Source organism: Trachinotus anak, unplaced genomic scaffold (genome assembly GCF_046630095.1).
Source record: "Trachinotus anak isolate AG129_WGS33_773 ecotype Australia unplaced genomic scaffold, CSIRO_AGI_Tana_v1 ptg000014l, whole genome shotgun sequence".
In the NCBI taxonomy this organism is placed as follows: domain Eukaryota; kingdom Metazoa; phylum Chordata; class Actinopteri; order Carangiformes; family Carangidae; genus Trachinotus; species Trachinotus anak.
Window position 1 is genome coordinate 21,939,366 of NW_027273865.1, and position 17,605 is coordinate 21,956,970.

The 17,605-nt window shown below is 42.2% G+C and overlaps 2 protein-coding genes across 5 annotated transcripts in view; both read left to right on the top strand.

Annotated features, from left to right (window-relative positions):
• Positions 1-118: 118 nt before the first annotated feature.
• On the top strand, positions 119-2,151 carry LOC139631868 (protein FAM133-like). Of its 2 annotated transcripts, none has more exons than XM_071496492.1 (4): positions 119-277; positions 498-598; positions 913-1,089; positions 1,879-2,151. In XM_071496492.1, the coding sequence occupies exons 1-4, from the start codon at positions 256-258 to the stop codon at positions 1,882-1,884; spliced, it is 306 nt and encodes a 101-aa protein (XP_071352593.1). In that variant the 5' UTR covers positions 119-255; the 3' UTR covers positions 1,885-2,151. The 2 variants fall into 2 exon arrangements, with proteins under 2 accessions (XP_071352593.1, XP_071352594.1); XM_071496493.1 differs by having other exon boundaries at positions 120-277; positions 498-592.
• Positions 2,152-4,521: 2,370 nt separating this feature from the next.
• LOC139632229 (immunoglobulin superfamily member 11-like) overlaps positions 4,522-17,605 on the top strand; it is a 92,308-nt gene continuing 79,224 nt past the window's right edge. The window contains exons 1-2 of one of the 3 annotated variants that reach the window (XM_071497050.1): positions 4,522-4,760; positions 5,132-5,740. In XM_071497050.1, coding sequence (XP_071353151.1) covers positions 5,680-5,740 — 61 coding nt within the window. In that variant the 5' untranslated portion in view covers positions 4,522-4,760; positions 5,132-5,679. Of the gene's footprint in view, positions 4,761-4,786; positions 5,741-17,605 lie in introns of those variants that run through there. The other 2 variants (XM_071497052.1, XM_071497051.1) reach the window with 2 other exon arrangements.

Sequence of the window (17,605 nt, forward strand, 5' to 3'; positions counted from 1 at the left end):
CCTGTACTTACAGAGACATCCTCAGTGAGTGTTTCACTGACAGACTTACCGCCTGCACTTGAACGTTGCCCCCTCGCTGTAAATGAACCTTAACCGTGAACGTTTCACCCGGGAGCTGGAGAGGTGGATGAGGGGCGGGGTTCGGTTCGGTCACATGGTTCAGGTGCGGTCTGTCCACATTTCCTGTGTGTGAGAAAAGCAGCCTGTCAGTGTGTGTTGTCACTTGTTTGGAGGAGCGCATGAACAGCAGCCGGAATGGATTTCGATCTGTCGTCAGGTAGGCTCACTAATGAATCCATCATAATACTTCGATGATCTCTGTTAATGCTCGATGTGGTCCGGTTGACTTCAACAGCATTTTGAAGGTAGTTGTGGGGCAGGATTTGAACCTGGCAGCTCGATTAAATGTCCAATGTACAGTAACTGTGCTTGATAAACAAAACCAAAAAGACAGCCCCAGCCAGGTGTAACTTTCCTCACATCCGTCTCTTTTGCAGCTTTAGGTAAAGAAGAGGCGGTGAAGAAGGAGGAGGCCAGCAAGGATGAGTTTAGTTGGCCCTGGAGCAAGGACAAGGATAAGGATAAGGATAAGGTGGGAGTACATTCTCACACAGATGCTCATGTAGTTCATAAGCAGAGCTTTTCCAGGTACTGAGAAGTAGAATCAAGCACCAGTCTTTCTTTGGATGATGAAACTAGTGACTAAAGGTGTTTTTTGTTTTTTTTGATAACAAAAAGTTGCTTCTCTGGTAAATCTGCTTGCTGTGTGCCTTTCGGCTGTCAACCCTTAGGAACAATAGACTGAGGAGAACAATTCTCACTCTGCATTATGACCTCTGGACTCAAGCACAGTCATTAAGACTAAAATGATCTATTCAAAGTCAACTGTTGCTATTTTTTTTTTTTTTTTAGAGCGGCTGTAAGGACAAGTCTGGTTGTAAGGACAAGTCTGACAAGAAGGATAAGTCTCACAGCAAGGATAAGTCCAAGAGCAAAGATGGTGACAAGAAGGACAAGAAGAAAAAGAACAAGGAGGGAAGGTCATCAAGCTCATCCTCATCTTCCTCATCTTCCTCCAGCAGTGACGAGGTAAGCCCAGTGCATCAGTTTTAGGGATCTCACATAATGGTTGTAGTCGGATTTTTTGCACCGGGAATACCAACAGGAAGCGAAAGAGTTGCCGCGTTTGTGGTTCTCAATACTTTTAAAAAGCAAAATGAAATAAAATGCAGCTCAACAGGTAACATAGCTGTCACGCCTCATTACAAAGGCTGACAAATGAATCATCAGCCTGCGTGTGTGTGTGTGTGTGTGTGTGTGCGGAGCATCCACAAACAGGTCCTACCAGCAGTGCCAGTGGACCTGGCAAACCACACCCTCCTGCGTGTCTATACTGTTGTTATTTATAGCTCATACTGTTGTCAAGTGACTGTCTACAATCTCAGAGCAGGGTCTATGATCTTATCACCTTTAGGCTGAATTCCTTTGACTTTGTTTGCAGCTTTATTCTGAGAAAAGATATGTCACAGGTCACATTTGTATGAACGATAGGTTTTTACGTGCAAATGACTAAAGCCAAAGAAGGAAGAGCCCAGCCCCGTGCGGGAGAGAGGAGATACTGGTTAGATAGGAGAGTCATAAAAGAACTGCTCTTGTCTGATCGCTTGCACGGCGGTGAACAGGCTGATCTCAGACCTGTCATGGCCTGACTAGACTTCAGAACATCCCCCCTCCAAAAATGGTGCTTGTTACAGCTCATACCACTGCCGGAATGATTCGTACATTAAAGATAGAGAAGGAGCTGTGGCACTTAAGATGTCCTTTAATAAATCATGTTTCCTTTCCGCAGTAACAGCATTGTCCTTTTTGTCATTTCAGGACTGATGCTTCCTGGGGGGATGAGGACTGCTCTGTTGGTCTCTTATGATCTTGTCCATTGACAAAGTGAATGTATGTGTGTGTATGTTTGATTGTGCAGTTGGACCCACTTTTCTTCTTGTGCCGCCACTGGTGCCACAGAGACATAATGGTCTTGTGTAAACAAATCTGCTTATTCCTAGAAGTAAATGTTCTGACAACAAACCAAACAGCGGCAGGTTTTTTGTTCCACAAAATTCTCCTGTCAAGTACAGTGTCTTTTGTTCACCACTAGATGGCAGCGTTTCTCATTTTTAAGGTCAGTCAAAGTTTGAAGTCAAAGTCAATCATGATGCTTGTCATTGTAAGTGGTAGGAGAAGGCACAGTTACAAGAATTTTTGACAAGCGGAAAAGCATCAAACTTGTTGAAATGACAAAAAATAAAAATCTGCTCTATTTAGAAAATTGATAAACAAAAGGGGATTTTTTTTGTTTTATCTTTGTGTGGATAAGAGTCAAAAAGTTTGATAACTCATGACCTGAAGTGACACCATCAACAGGTGACAGTAGATCCTGGATGCCTCACTTCAGTAAAAGTTACAACAACAACAACAGTGTAAAAAGTACTCCACTTCAAGGCAAAGTTTCGATTTTTGGATTTTTATCTAAGTAAAAACACTGAAGTATTCTCAGCAAAATGTACTTGAGTATAAAGTAAAAATACTTATTATACAGAAGGACCCTTATCAGTGTTATATTGTTATATACTGGATTATTATCACTGATGTATTAATGTATAATCAGTGATGTTTAATGAGATCATTACATATTTTGTGGACTATGTAAAATCTTACTCTGCAAAGTAACTAGTAACTATAACAGTGAGAAAATGTAAAAAAAAAAAAAACAAACAAACAAACAAAAAACTAGTACAATATATCTCTCTGAAATGTGGAGGAATAGAAGTATTAAGTAGCATCGAATGGAAGAACTCAAGTAAAAGAGGAAAAGTGAAAGGAAAAGTGAAAATTCAGAAGCAACAAAGCGTCCAACAGCTCGAAGAATACATGATGCAGCACTAAAACAAAGTTCACCCATTTACCTGACATCAATATTCAAGTTATCGTGAAATCCAGCCAGGACTGTCAGGAGAAGAGAATTACAACATTTAGCATTGAGGATCTCCTTCAGGTCTTTTGAATCTTTTATGGGGGTGCAGAAAAAAGAAAAATGGAGCGGTTTCAGAAGGGAATCAATAATAAATCAAGCATGCATCTTAGGGCGGCTGCTGGAGAAACCCAATTTAACCCATCCATCATGTTCAAACTCTTATTTTATTTAACCTGCGAGGGAATATTGAAGGGAGAAAATCAACGAGTGATTTACAAGAACATTCTCTTGACGAATTGATCTGATCAAAGCAGACCGTAACATGAGGTTCCATTTGTGCCACGAATGTGCACCTCTATTCAGAACAGCATACAGTGTCACAAACGTATGACCCGTGAGCTGAGGGTGCATGTGAGAAAGGTTCAGGTAGAAAGAGACAGAGAGTGAGAGATGAAGCAAGAGTGTGATTTGAAGGCCTCAGGTCATACTCGAGCTCCTCTAACTTGTTCCTTACTGTCTGCAGCGACAGCTAAATGTCAATGGATTCCTGCCGATAGCTTTGGGGCCAAAGAAAGGATGGAGGGATGGATGGATTGATGGATATCGAGGGCATTGCCCCCTTCATGCCTTTCCCTTTGATTTTCCCTTTCCCTGATGTCTAAAAATCAAATTATGTACGAGATTTCAAAAACAACCCAACACAGTTTCGCTCTTAATGTTTTGATGTGTTTAGGTAACTGTGTGGATTCCTGTAAGGAGTCGTTTAGTGCTGAGGTGAGCTGAGTGTGATCATTGGATCAGAGTGATCAGAGGCCTGAACACTGCTGTTTGATGCAGTCTCCTCTGCTGCTTCTTTTAATCACTGACTGATTCCTTTAGCTCACAGTCACTCCTGTGTGTTTTTTTCCTGCTGTGCTTTACTAAAAGTTCTTGTCTTTGAACCGGTGGATTATCTCCTACAACAGTATAATATCCTTGATTCATTATGATTGAACTATTTAGAAGATGAAATGTTTCCTTTCAGCGTCTATCACACACAAAGAGGTGTCACTGTGTGTGTGTGTGTGTATTTTTGTGTGTGTGTGTGTGTGTGTGTGTGTGTAGACTTAGACTGGGTGAGGAACTCATGATTGAGACTCTTGCCTGCTGCAGTGACACTGAACTGATGTTTAGGCTGCATGACAGATTATGAAAATAACTCAGAGTTGATGAATCTGATGAATCCTGTCATCATGGCAGAACAGGAAAATGTTTTTCACCCACCACAAATCTAGGTTTTTGTGAACTGGGCTACTATATGTTATTATTCTTTGTCACAAAATACAAATATTAACACTGCCATGAATTTATAGAGCTATATGAAAGCCACCAAATACTACCTCTATTCTATTCTATTCTTTTCTATTCTATTCTATTCTATTGGTCGTTCTGTGTACGCACCGCAGGAGGGCACGAACGTCTTTCTCTCTCTCTCTCTCTCTCTCTCTCTCTCTCTCCCTCTCTCTCTCTCTCTCTGTCTCGACTGGCGTCAGCGGTCTCCCAGCAACAGCCGGGCTCCAGCTCACCTCAATCATCCACTGCTGAGCCGCCGTCAAGCCGCACAGACACACTCAGACTGAGACAGGAAGCCAACCGGATTTTTGCCCAGAAAATAAAAGCACCCTGAGTTTAGGGGAGTTTTCTCTAGTGGTCCCATTCACTTTAAGCCTCTTTACCTGCAGGCTTATCCTGGCGGGCTGAACTGGAGACCGTCGGTGGGCTATAGCCAATTTGCTGCTTTGGGATTATACAGGTAAATAAACCTGTTTGAGGAGAATCACACTTTACGATGAAATGCTTGCTCGGAAAAGTTCTTGCTTTTACTAACTTTGATAAAGCTTTGCTATTCAACAAAATTATTTTTATTTAAGGTAGCCTACTGTTGAAAACTGACTTCTTGAATAGCTTTCATAAAGGATAAAGTATTAGGAGCACACAGGTAGCCTATAAGAGAGATGTGATCTAATCCTGATTGACGGACTGACCCTTTGACCTTTTGTCACCTCATGACAATGGTGTAAACTGCAACTTTCCACCTTAAATTACATGTTAGCTCCTCTGCGCCGCTTTGCGATTTTTAATTTTATTTTGAAAAATCTTAATCGGAAGCCGCATTATTTCCAGGGCTGTGTGACTTTCTCCCAGGTCCGCTCAGCTGCAGCAGAACGGACGAGAAACCATGGAGCGCAACAAGACGCGTTGGAGAGACTCACCAAGCGGACGGGGAAAGTGTCAGCTTCTGGTCTGTTTGTAAGTCACTTTCTGCGGCAGTGGGCAGACTTCCCCTCTGGAGCAGGTGGACAGTGAGTTTTTTCCCAGCATGCGTAAATCAGCAGGAGGGGTGTAAGGAAAGAAAAATAGTCTTGGAGTGACCGGCGGCTACCAAAGAACGGGAGGAGAGGAGGACCGAGAGGAGCCCGAAGGAGAGACGAGTGCCTGGTGGATCGAAATGCTCTCTGCGATACTTCTTCCCACGCGTTTGAGCGTTTCACGTTGTTTCTGGAGAATGTCGCGGGTGTGCGCTGCGTAAAAACCGCCGACTGCTTTCATGTCTCACGCCAGAAGAAGGGGCAGTTACTTTTCTTCAAGTTAACTGTGAGCGGAGCTGTGATTTCAAACAGACGGAGGCACTGGGCTAAAACTGAGAAGGAGTCACTGACCAGTTAAGAACCATGGTGAAGTTTCATAACTCGGACCTATGGATAGCCTGGATGGTCATTTTCTGCATGGAGGGTAAGTTATCTGCACCCCAACTTGTGTAGCATACTTATCCTAATCTGCAAGCACAATGCGCCTTGTGCACTCACACACAATGTACACAATCCTAAAGGATAATAATAATAATAATAATAATAATAGTAATAGGGAAGATATTTCAAAAGGATTACAGATTTTGAATCACATGGACGAATCATGATTACAATACATCTGCATCAGTATTGCAAAAACAGATGTATCTGGAATTAAATTGTGCCACTGGCTAAACCTTTCCTCTCAAAGAGCGCGTCCCACAGCCATTTGATCCCCCCCTCCTAATACTGTATGTTTGGATCAGGCTGATAAATCCCCGGCATTTCCACAAAAACTAAAGCACAGATTTAGGATGACTTTCTACCCCAGCACTAGTCGCCATGTCATCTCTCCCCAAAAGCACTTTTGATTGTGCAAGTCTCCTCCATAATGCGCTCTGCTGTGTCTGATATCGCTTTTGCGCGTCTTACACAACACAAGGTCTAAAATTACTGCTGTTTTTTTTTTTTTTTTTTTTTTTTCTGAAACCGTGCAACCGCCACTGATACACTTCAAAACGTGGCACAGGAGTGGGAGCGTCTGTGTTTTGAAATAGAAACGGAGCAGACGGTGGAGGGTTGCGCTGGTAATCCGCCCGATTAACGAGAAGCATGGTGACCAGGCAGCACAGCAGGGCAGGCAACCCCAAAGGAAAATCACTGTATGTGCCTATAATTCTTCTGTGGGGAATTATACTGTGTATACGTCTGTGGCACAGATAACCAGTTTGTTGACCTCATCTTCCTTCGTAGTCCACTGGTTTTATTCTAGCAAACCAGATATTTCCCCATTGAGAGTGCATGTAAGTTTAGTGAGTTAGTTATAGCCTACTTCTTTGTGTTGTATAGGCGATTGTAATATTCATGAAATACTGAAAATGACAATTATGTGTGACAATTAAGTGTGTCTGTTATGTTCGTTAAATAAGATGCTTCCTGTAGTTTCAGAAACTTAAAAGATGATGAATAACATTACACAAGAGATTAATGGCGCCCATTAACAAACGAGCATCATTAGTGAATGTGTTCATGCAAATGTGATGTAGGCTAATGAATGGAGGTGGTTAAAAATGCATCAAGAGACGTATACGTTACAAATCTTTGTCAGAAAAATAGCAGAGCGGAGGAGAAAAATAGGAGACAACACCAACCCAGTTCCTTTAGAGTCTGGTCACAAAAAGCATTTCCACTGAACAATGCAGACACACACACACACACACACACACACACACACACACACACACACACACTCCAGCCTGACATGTCAATTTGGACAGAACAATTGTGTGAGATTGAATTTAGACCTGATTGCCCAGGTGTTCCACTCTGATGCTCACTTGTTTAGCTGTATACCTCTGCAGCGGGTGGATGTACGGCGTCTTGTCAGCTTCACTCAGAGCTACACACACATGCACATACGTACACAAGCCGATTTGATTTTCTATCGCTCTGCCACTCTGTCTGATAAAATGGTTCGAAATGAAAACAGTAGATTGTGGTCATTCCCTCTTTTCCCCCCAAAGCGAGCACATGTCTCTGCAGTTACTGCCTCAGTTATTGCAGTGAGTGAAGGTTCAAGTCTACAAATGATGTTACAGTGAGAACAAAGCTCAGCAGCTCTATTAAAACGCCAACTTGCTCAGACAGAAGCTTCATTTTCTGGACATTTTTTTTCTTCTCTCCTCTTGCGTCTTGGCGGGGAGCTGCCAGTGTTTCTATAAATACATTCTGATGCAGCAAAGTCAGTATTGATTGTGGTTGCTTGTTTTGGCTGTGCGTACTGACCTCCACTTTTTGCATGTTAGACGTTGTCACCAGATTGATGTGATCTGTTCATTATGTTAGAAGACACTGGATCGTTTGTTACACAACAGGCCTGAATCATTTCACCATGACTTCACATGTACGTTCCTAACAAATTCCCTTATTTGTTCATAATAAAAGCGTTTTTGGCTTGAATGAGATGTGCATGGCATCCAGAACATGAAGGGAAAAAAAAGTGAAATGAAGAAAGTTTTGAAAAGCAGAAAACTGTGAGCAGCTATGACAGGAGGAAGTAAAGTTCATGAGTGACTTGGGCAGACGTCGATCATGGCCAAGTTCATTTCAGGGCCCTTCGTACTTTCAGCATTAGTCAGAGGACATTTCATGTCCTTCTTCAGCCATCAACCCTCCCCGGCTACACATTAATATTGTATCCTTCCTTCGCAGTTGGAAATGGGCATCTTACAGCGAAGTCACGGCAGAGAAAAGTCGGGTTTGTCAGATCTGCACTGCATGATGTGTTTAAGGAAAGTTTCTAAACATTAGAAGCATAAACAGTAGAAGCTCTAGGGTAATACTGTAATCTGATTGGTTCAGATGATGTCACAAACGAAGCCCCCTGGTGATACCGACACAGAGCTGCTCTGTCCACGATGGCCCCGATTTAACGATCCACCCTGAACAGCCCTCAAGGGTGTGGAAGGGACCGATCCGGAGGTCTAATCAATTCAGCAAATTAAGTCCAAGCGGAGGTGGTGGCTCTGAACTTTTCAACCACAGTTGTTTGTTTTGATTGTTTGCATAATAGATCCTATAGAACATTTCAAATTTGCATACTGTGAAGTGTTCAGATTGAGCCCGCCGGCATCCATCCCACTGTCTGTATCTCTGAAATGAAGAGTCCGGTGAGGGACAAGGAGCGCCGGAGCATAACAAAAGAAAGACAACATGGAGTGTTTCTCAAGCTCATTGACATTCAGGGCATTCACGTCTGCATCAAAGCTGAACTTAGACCAGTTCCCTTCTGCACTTTCCTCTGTGAGCTTGTTAACCTTTGAAGCTCTGCTGAATTTACAGGGCGAGCCTATTCTGTTTGTTGTTTACATGGGTCTCCTTTGCAAAGTTTGCTGCCTTCATTTAAATCAATTGATCACTCAGATATGGTTCGTGTCACACACTTGCACTGGGTTCACAGCAGCAGTAAGGATAGTTGCAGCTGCCACAGTAAACACTGGGCTGAATGAAGTGGTGAAGTGAACTTTTGGAGCGGACACATATAACCATTATTTCTTCTATTTTCAATAAGTACTAGGATGTTTCTGTAGCCTCTTCAAAGCTGCTTTGTTTTATTCAGTTAGTTTTGTTTTGCAGGTAGTTAAAGATAATGAGGGATGAGAGGAAACAGACTGCCGAGAGCTTTGAAAAGAGAAAAACATGTTAAAGAGGTGAAGAGGTATCTGTATTGTTTTTGTAACCACAGGTGATTTTGCAGAGTTTTTTGATGTCATGCATCTAGATCACTTGTGTTCCTGCTAATGCAGAATATGATAATAAAAAAAAAAAAATACCGTCCGTGTCAGTTTTATCTGATAAGTAATATTTTTTTCTCCTCTCCTTCCGCCTGCTGCTAAAAAGGAGCAGCTGGAACAAGAGTGTTGGACAGATGGAACTTTCCACCTCGATTATTTTTCTCACTAAAAATAACCTCTCAAAAAATTAAAAGACCCCTGGGACCGCTTGCAAAGTGCATGTGCGTGCGTACGCGTGTGTGTGTTTGAGCGACAGAGGCGGCGGAGAACTTCAGACGACAGGGCCCTCAGATGATGGCGGCAGCAGCCATCCTGGGAGTGTGAATGAATAAATGATGGGCTGATATTTGGAGGAGAGAGAGAGAGAGAGAGAGAGAGAGAGAGAGAGAGAGAAAGAGAGCAGCATCCGCCTGGTCCCACGGTCTCTTAAGCACACATTAAACTAGCCCCCAAAGAGTCCACAGGCTGCTCTGCTGCACGGCACTTGGCCAAGCATCTGGGGCAAACATCTGATGTGGTCAGTTCACAGAGGTTCGGGGGTTTGGAGGTTTGGGGCTTTGAGATTTTGGGGTTGGTTGTACCTTTAATCAGAGTGGCAAATGAGTGAATCATGAGGGTGTAGGGAACAGGGTGAGGCTGCTGATGCAGAAACCGTGTTGTGTTTTTAACTGCATTTGGGTTAGATGATTAAAAGGGGGCGTCAGGGAAGACGGGTGACAATCATCAACACAGAAGCTCACTTGGAGTACGTGCGACTTTGCGCACATTTTATTTTGTGAGGCGTAAGACGTTACATCAGTGAATCAAAGTAACAGTACCAGAGTACATACAGTTTTATCTGAGCCATAAGATCATTCACAAGATAACTTCTCTTTGGGTCAAGTGTGAAATTGCACTATTGTCAGAATCCATGTAAGTAAAGAACCTGCAAAAGGAAGAATCTCCACTTTATTACTTAAGGATGGAGAATGAATCACTGCAGTCATGCAATAGTGCTCTGTATGCTTGGTAACAGGTGCAGAGGGGAAGATATAACTTTAAAAGCCTCAAAAAATCCATCTCAGGATGACAGAGCAGAAGTGAACCTGCGTGGCCTGCCTTATGTGTACATAAGATTTGGTCCATAACTACTGTGACAGGTTGTAACATTCAGATGAGACTATCTTTTCAGCTTGGCTTTCATTTCAAGTGTGTGTGCGTGTGTGTGTGTGCATGTGTGTGTGAAGAGCCCTGGGCTTATATATATTTAAAGAGGATGTCTTCCTCATGTCGTGGCACCCTGAAGATCCTCTCCTCGAAATGAGCAGTTTTGCTTTGCTGGCTCCTGAGGTTTGACAGGACCTTTGCTGACAGGACTCGCACTTCACATCAATAACTCCGGAGATATTTGGTACATGCAGATACATCACGAAGGTGGCAGTTTAATAGAGTTTTGAAAAGTTTCATATGGTAAAAAAAAAAAGCTTTTACTCTGCTTTTTCTTTCTTACTATCAATCTATCAAGTTTCAGTTTGCTGTTTAACCACATGGCAAATGTGAGAAAGCGCTCCCTCAGTGTCAGTGAATGTTCCCAAAGCTAAGCATGAACAAAGAGAGGGAAGCAAGTCTCTTCAGTCCAACGAATCCGAGCAGAGTCATGAGTGAGTCAGCACTCTAGTCACAAACTGGGGTTCTCCACAGACTGCACTCTAACAGAATCACATTTTTGTTTTTAAATAGTAACTGAAGTCTGAAGTCTTTAAATTTACAGAACAGTTTTTGAACAGAAATTATATTCAAACAAATAGCATCATATTCTTACAATTGCTGAATTACTGAATTCATTTATCCTCACAAACTCGTACAATCCTCAGGGCACCAGCTCAAACTTTCATGTTCATAACAATCCATAATAATTGACTTATATTTTACCAAAGCCCGCCCACACCATTCACTTCCTTGTGTGTTTGTTTGTGTGTGTGTGTGTGTGTGTGTGTGTGTGTAATATATTGTGGCTCTCAATCACTGTCTGCCAAAGGGTCATTAAGTTGATCTCTGGTATTACCAAGAATAGTTGCTGTGTTTACCATTGTAAGCCTTTATGAGCTCGGATCAATGACGAAGGAAATGCTCTTGTGCACACATTATTCCCACAGGTGTATGATAACAGGCAGGGTGTGTGTGTGTGTGTGTATGTGTGTGTGTTTGAGTGTGTGTGCGCTTGGGCCCTTGTATTCCCCTGGAAAATAAATTACAGTGGATCCCAGAGGATCAAGGTTTCCCTTGGATTGTAATGACCTCATCAGTTTCATCCAACAATCGTAAATCTCCAGGTTTCCAGACAGTCCGATTGTCTCTCAGGTTCATTAAGCAGATTCAAGCTCTCCGGTGAGCTCACTGTTCAGATGAAAGAAAACTCCCTTCCCGTCTGTTCAGCTGTTCATTCTTCAGTGCAGGCTGAATTTGTTAACAGTCTTTTGACTCAGTCATTGAAGTCTTCAGGAAATACATTGAAAAATGGGCATATTAAAAAAACAGGGGGTTAACAATGAATAACAAAGATGACATAGGCCCATGTAGCTGAGATACAGCATTTCATTGAAGTGTATTCCATGATCAGACCTCCAGTTTTGGAACATCTGTCAGAACCCTGGACCACTTCAGGAGCGTAGAGAGAAAGAGACAGACTTTATTAAGATGTTGCTGCCTCCCAAAAATAAAAATTTAGGCCATTTTACAATTTCATAACCAATTTGTTTCATAATTAATTTGTCCTTGCATGGAAAAGTCACTATGGGAGGGTACAAATGAGATGAGAGAGGACTGAATAAGCCGTCTAGCGCTCCAGTAGGCGGTCGTTGAGAATTACTGATCCATGTCCAACTAATTACGCATAAGCGCTTATAAAAACACATGAAAGCAGCTCATGAGCCATTATACATAAAAACATACCGTGCACATGTCCTGATCAGTCATGCTCCTGGCCTTACTGACAGCAGATGAAGTCGGCCACACTGACCAGGGCGGGGCTGTGCACATGCATTTTAAATTACAGACGACAAGACATTTAATTACACTTTGTGAAATTCTTTTATCATTCATGGTAGGATTAGAAAGTGTAATGGTTATTTATACCTTTTTTAAGGCATCCTGCCTAAACTCCAGAGGTAGAGGTAAATCAAATTAATTGGATAGATAGATAAAGTAATATATGGTCACAAAATAGCAATTTTAGGAAGCAAATTCAGAAATGAGAGGGAGTAAATTAAGTAAATCCCGTGTGCAAATTGCTAAATTAAGGGAATGAAGTGTTAGAAATGAAGTCACGCTCATGTCAGCAACAGAACGTCACTGCCTTATTGATGCATCATCTGTTCAGCTACCAGCTGACTAGAAACATCCAGTCACATTCATACAAGGGTGGGTTACAAACTGTCAGCTCTCACTATCACTTTGCTTGTTCTCTGATTCCAACACTTAATCCTGCTGTGACTCCCTCCACAACCTCAGCCTCCTCCTCATGTCGCGGAACCTCTGGTATTCTCATCTTGTTAAGCTTATTAATGTGCATTTACCTCTATCTGATGCTGTGTCCTCCAGTGTCAGGGGGATTTGCTCTTGGAGTTTTTTTTAGAAAACTTTTTTTTTTGTAGAACCATTTGCTATAAATGGTCACTTCTTTGGTGTTACTGTAAAATTACTTTTCTGACTGAAATGTTTATCAAAATTTAATCTTGTGACACCCACCAGACTCAGGTCAGAATTGCAGAGTTGCCAGAGTTGCATTACTCAGATGAAATGATTTCAGTGCAGTATAGTGTTTAGAAAAGTATGCAAACAAAACCACACGGCTCCTTCAGGGGAAGAAAGCAATCCATTCCCAGTCTACTGGGAGCTGCATTTACAGCAGGTCTAGAGGACGGATGCAGATTCAGCTGTGGGCGGTTTTAGGCCAGTCTTTCCTGACACGAGCGAGTCCTGAAGCAAAGACTATATATAGGTATTTTCAGCTGTCCTCCCCGGAGTACTGTGGCCTTGCATCACTAATTTGAAATTGATTGTTAATTGATCCACACAATGACTAAATGACCTTACAGTACTTGATGAACCCAGCGGGTGAGCTTGCTGGTGTCACGCTGAAAGATAATGCAGATCCTGTGACCTGTTTTGAGTGCATGATGCTCCATTGAGTCGTCTTGACCAGATAATTGCTTGGGCTCTAAAAATACCCTGTGGATAATTTCATATTCTAGAGGAATGCAATTTTGCAAATTGCTCACTGTTGCACATGATGGGTTGTGTGCTCTTCTGTAATGGCTACCTCTGCTGTTAGGTGCTTGGCTCACCTAACAGCACCTACACAAATGACTTCTCTCCTCTGAGCGTTTTGGTTTCAAAAAGGATGGAGAACTGTACGTACCGTCCCTCCTTTGTGTTTTTGGACATGTACTTAATCATGCTTTTATCCCTCTGACAGCTACATTTTAGTTTAGTCCTTTGCCACTCTTTCTTTCAAGATGAATTAATTCTGCCTCTTTTGAAAGAATGTGGTCGGGGTGAGCGGATGAACTGAACTTTCCTCACACTCTCACGCATCTTATGCTGCTAATGGAGTGAAAATGCAGAATATGGCAGAGAAAAGAGGAGAACAAAGTGAAAAAGGGGACAGTTTCTCCTGCATTAAATATGCCCAGGGCTTTTCACAGCCATAGGTAATTCATAAACTGGCTGTTGGGGTAAAACACTGCTGTTTTATTTGTGCTGTTGCTCTTTTTCTCGAGTTCAAAGTCTCTGCTCTCAAAACCATATTGACTTTGTAACTGAAGCACAACACTGAAACCTTTAATTTTGATTTAGTTTTGTCCACCATCATCATATCAGTAAAAGTAACATTGGATCACAAAGTTAGATGCTGAGATATGGGAGTGCAGTGACATCTCTAAAAAGAAGTCACGGTCAGACACAGGGTTTGAATTATGGGTGAATTGCAGGGGTCTGACCCCCCCGATTAAGACTTGCCCCCTCCCAATAGAGGAAAAAACAGCAGTTCAGGAGGTTGAAACATTATCCTACTTACCTGTAATTGGAAATATTACAATATATTCCCCATCTACAAGCCTGGAAGAATCGTGTGCTACAATTTCAGACACCCCTTAAGTGGACCGTAGCATTTCTTAACGTTGTCGTTTGCTGGCTAACTATCAAACTTCTTTAATACACTTTCTTACCTTCTGAAACAGACTGTGTCAAATATCTACAGATAGACACTAATGTTAGCTAGTTTCTAACTTACAGTTTAGAGTGTAGACTGTAACACAGTTCACTGAAGCATGTGTCTGCGCTGTACTGGGTTCCCTCCCGCCCCGAAGAAGAAGTGGGCCCCCCTGATTGTCATTGTATGATTCACACTGTGCAGGTTTTATACAAACCTAGAGGTTACACAAAGGGAAGAGAAAATACAGGCGAAAGAAGAAGTCATTACCAATTACAGTGTTGCTGCTGTGAATGAATGCATTTTGCACCACTAACTGTAATTGGTGATGTGCAGCTAAGCCCACAAAGCCTTTGGCAGTTAACAACACTTGTATAAACCACTATAGTGTCATTGTCTGCTTAGTAAGAACACCAAAATGAGATGTCCCTGCAGGAGTGGGAGGCGAGCTCTGGGTGTGACACACTTAGGCTCTCAGTAAATGTGTGTTAACTGCCTGAATCACTCCCTGTAGGAAAGGTTGTCCGGCAGCTCTCCATAGTTTCATTATTAGTCCCTCTTTTGTACTGTGCCCCAGAGCTTAACTCTGCCACTAGTGTTATTCTTCTGCTTTGTTTTGCTCAGGTGTCTTTCTTTCGAAATACAGGTGCAACTTCACTTCCTTACTTTGTCATGACCCATGTCTCTCTATGTTTCCCCTTATCATACCTTTACATCACTTGGTTGTCCAGTTTCACTCTCATTCAGTATCTTCCTTTTCCACCCTGTATTTCTCTCTACACCTCTCTTTTACACACTCATTTTTCCCTCTCTGCCTCTATTTCTCCGTCCTCCCACACACACACACTGTCGAACACACAAATGACTTTCCAGGGATGAGGATGAGGCTGAAAAGTGGTCCCCGCTTGTTCTGTCCTTGCAGACAACGAATGAGCATGTCAAATCTGATGCATGTGAACAGCCAGGAAGAATGGTGCGTTAAGAGACACAGTGAGAGAGAGAGAGAGGGAGAGGTAGAGAGAAAGAGAGAGAGAGAGAGAGAGAGAGAGAGAGAGAGATCCCATCTGTGCATTGTTACAGCAGACTTCACCTTAACGTTGTTGCTGTTGTATCCAGCAGAACAGGAGGGGGCACAGGTGGGTCTTTGTGGGACACAGTTTATACGCGGATATGTACACACATTTAGATGCACTTATAATACATATAATACATATAATATCTTTGCAATACATACAAATGCCCACACAAGCATCCATTTGTGTGGATAAAAATGTAGACACGTTCATGCACACACAAAGACACCTGAGGCTTAACATAAATTCATACTAAATTTCTCACAGTTTCCATATTTCAAAGTGTTAGTCTGCTTTATTTCTTTTTGGGTTGCTTGGTCTTTACACCCTGGTCTTTGCCTCCTTAGGGAATATTGAGTGGTTGATGGGAAAGGTCACATTGTAGCCCTTCTATAATTTCATACCACATTCTAGCCTAAGCATTTCAGCTAATGCTCTCATACAGGCACTATAGGTTGCCAGGGACTCTTGAACAGGATGCGTGGTTGTCAAGGGGAGTGAACCTGTGATCCTTTGGTTGTAAGACAAAAAATATGTAATTCTGGATTTTTCGGCTTCAGCTTATGTATCTGCAAACCACTTCATATTTTTTTTGTTTCTTGAGAGTGCCCCTGAGTTTTACATGAATTATACATACATCAGTTATGTCACTGCTGTGTCAAAGGCAGATGGTTACACTGACTAACAGCCATGGATGTCTTAGAAGAGCTTGATGCTTTATCACATCAAAGCCTTGTTGCCAATTTGTCCCAGTGGACACTTGTGGTATTGCAACAAAAGATCCCCTGAAAAAACCTCCTCCCCTTAGGCCATCGTTATAAAGGAGACGTATGTAAAACTGTTGACAAGAGATCTCACACTGAAAACAACGTGGTTATCACTATATCTATTGTGATCCATGGAGGTTTTTCATTTGTAAATCTTTCCCAGAGCCTAGAAGAATCTGGTTTTATTTTCTTGGTGTCATCACAATAAACCACGTGACTAGAATATTTTCCCAAGGATTTTTTTTGCTTTAAAACTAAAAACCAAAACTAACTAAATAAATTAAAAAAAAGATGTCAACATTATTATTTTTTAATGCAAAAAGGTGTAGATGTGATTTCAGTTGCAAATTTGTTAGGACCAAACTTACTGTGACCTCTTGCAGCAAGGTACATAGCAGCTATTAGACGTGTGGAGACCTAAAGCCAAACTAATCTTCTCCGTTGATCTCCTTTTTTTCCACATTGAAACTTTTAATGATAATTCACATGTTTTAGCTTGATGGCCCTTTTGTCACTAACACTTGTTGCCTGCCATCATACTCTAAACTGTAACGGTTGAGTAAAAAAGAGAAGGCACTGTTTTTCTGTGAGACCTGCCTCTCGTAGGCGGTCCTAGTCTAACAATATAAAGGGGCATGGATATCAGGGGGCACCATATGCTGCGGTGCCCCTTCAACCCTTAATCCATGCCTCCACTGTCTTATCTGGTTGCACTCCCTGACAGCCTGGAGACTGGTGGTGGGGGGCAGGGAAACGCTGCCCAGTACGTTGCACAGTGCTTTGTGTTTCTAATGTGCTCAATATGCAAATCCACTCAGTCCCAGATAGTTTGCCAGAATATGAGAGACTAAATTCACCGTCACACATACAAACACACATGTGACGGCATGGGTGTGCCTACCCACCCACACAAACTGACATGCACGCACAAAGATCACCCCAACCTCCCACACGCATTAATATCAGAGGGATATTGCACAGACTTAACTGATAATGCCAGATAGTAGTATTGTCACAGGCCCCAGTGACACACTATGTGTGTGTGTGAGTGCCCTATTTGTCCACTATCCTACACAAAGCCTTTTAAGTTGATCCCTGCTATTGGAGGAGCTTTAAATAAGCATAACACAATAATGGAATGTTTGTTCATGCACGTTTGGCCCACATCATGGGTGCAGGAACGGTTGTGGGTAGAAACATTGTGTTCAGGGAAACATGACAGCCACAGTGAAACATACTGCCACTAACTTTGTTGTAACACACTGATAGATAAGATGAATGGGTCTGTATAGTACCTACTTTAAGCTAAACCCAGCTCCAGAATTGACTGGCTGGACTGGTGCATGTCTAATGCTACTAATACAGCTGTCCTGAAGTCACTTATGACCACTTTGCAACACTGAGTTGTCATCTCTTTTTCAAATCAAGGCAAATGGAGTGTCTCATTAAATGTTGTGTGTCCACTGTCAAATTCCTGTATTTCCC

What these genes read in the sequence shown, in the direction of transcription:
- LOC139631868 (XM_071496492.1), top strand. Translation starts at nt 256, where the DNA reads ATGGATTTCGATCTGTCGTCAG. An exon ending in GGATTTCGATCTGTCGTCAG is followed by an intron (nt 278 to 497) that starts GTAGGCTCACTA and finishes TCTCTTTTGCAG; the next exon opens with CTTTAGGTAAAGAAGAGGCG. An exon ending in AGGATAAGGATAAGGTGGGA is followed by an intron (nt 599 to 912) that starts GTACATTCTCAC and finishes TTTTTTTTTTAG; the next exon opens with AGCGGCTGTAAGGACAAGTC.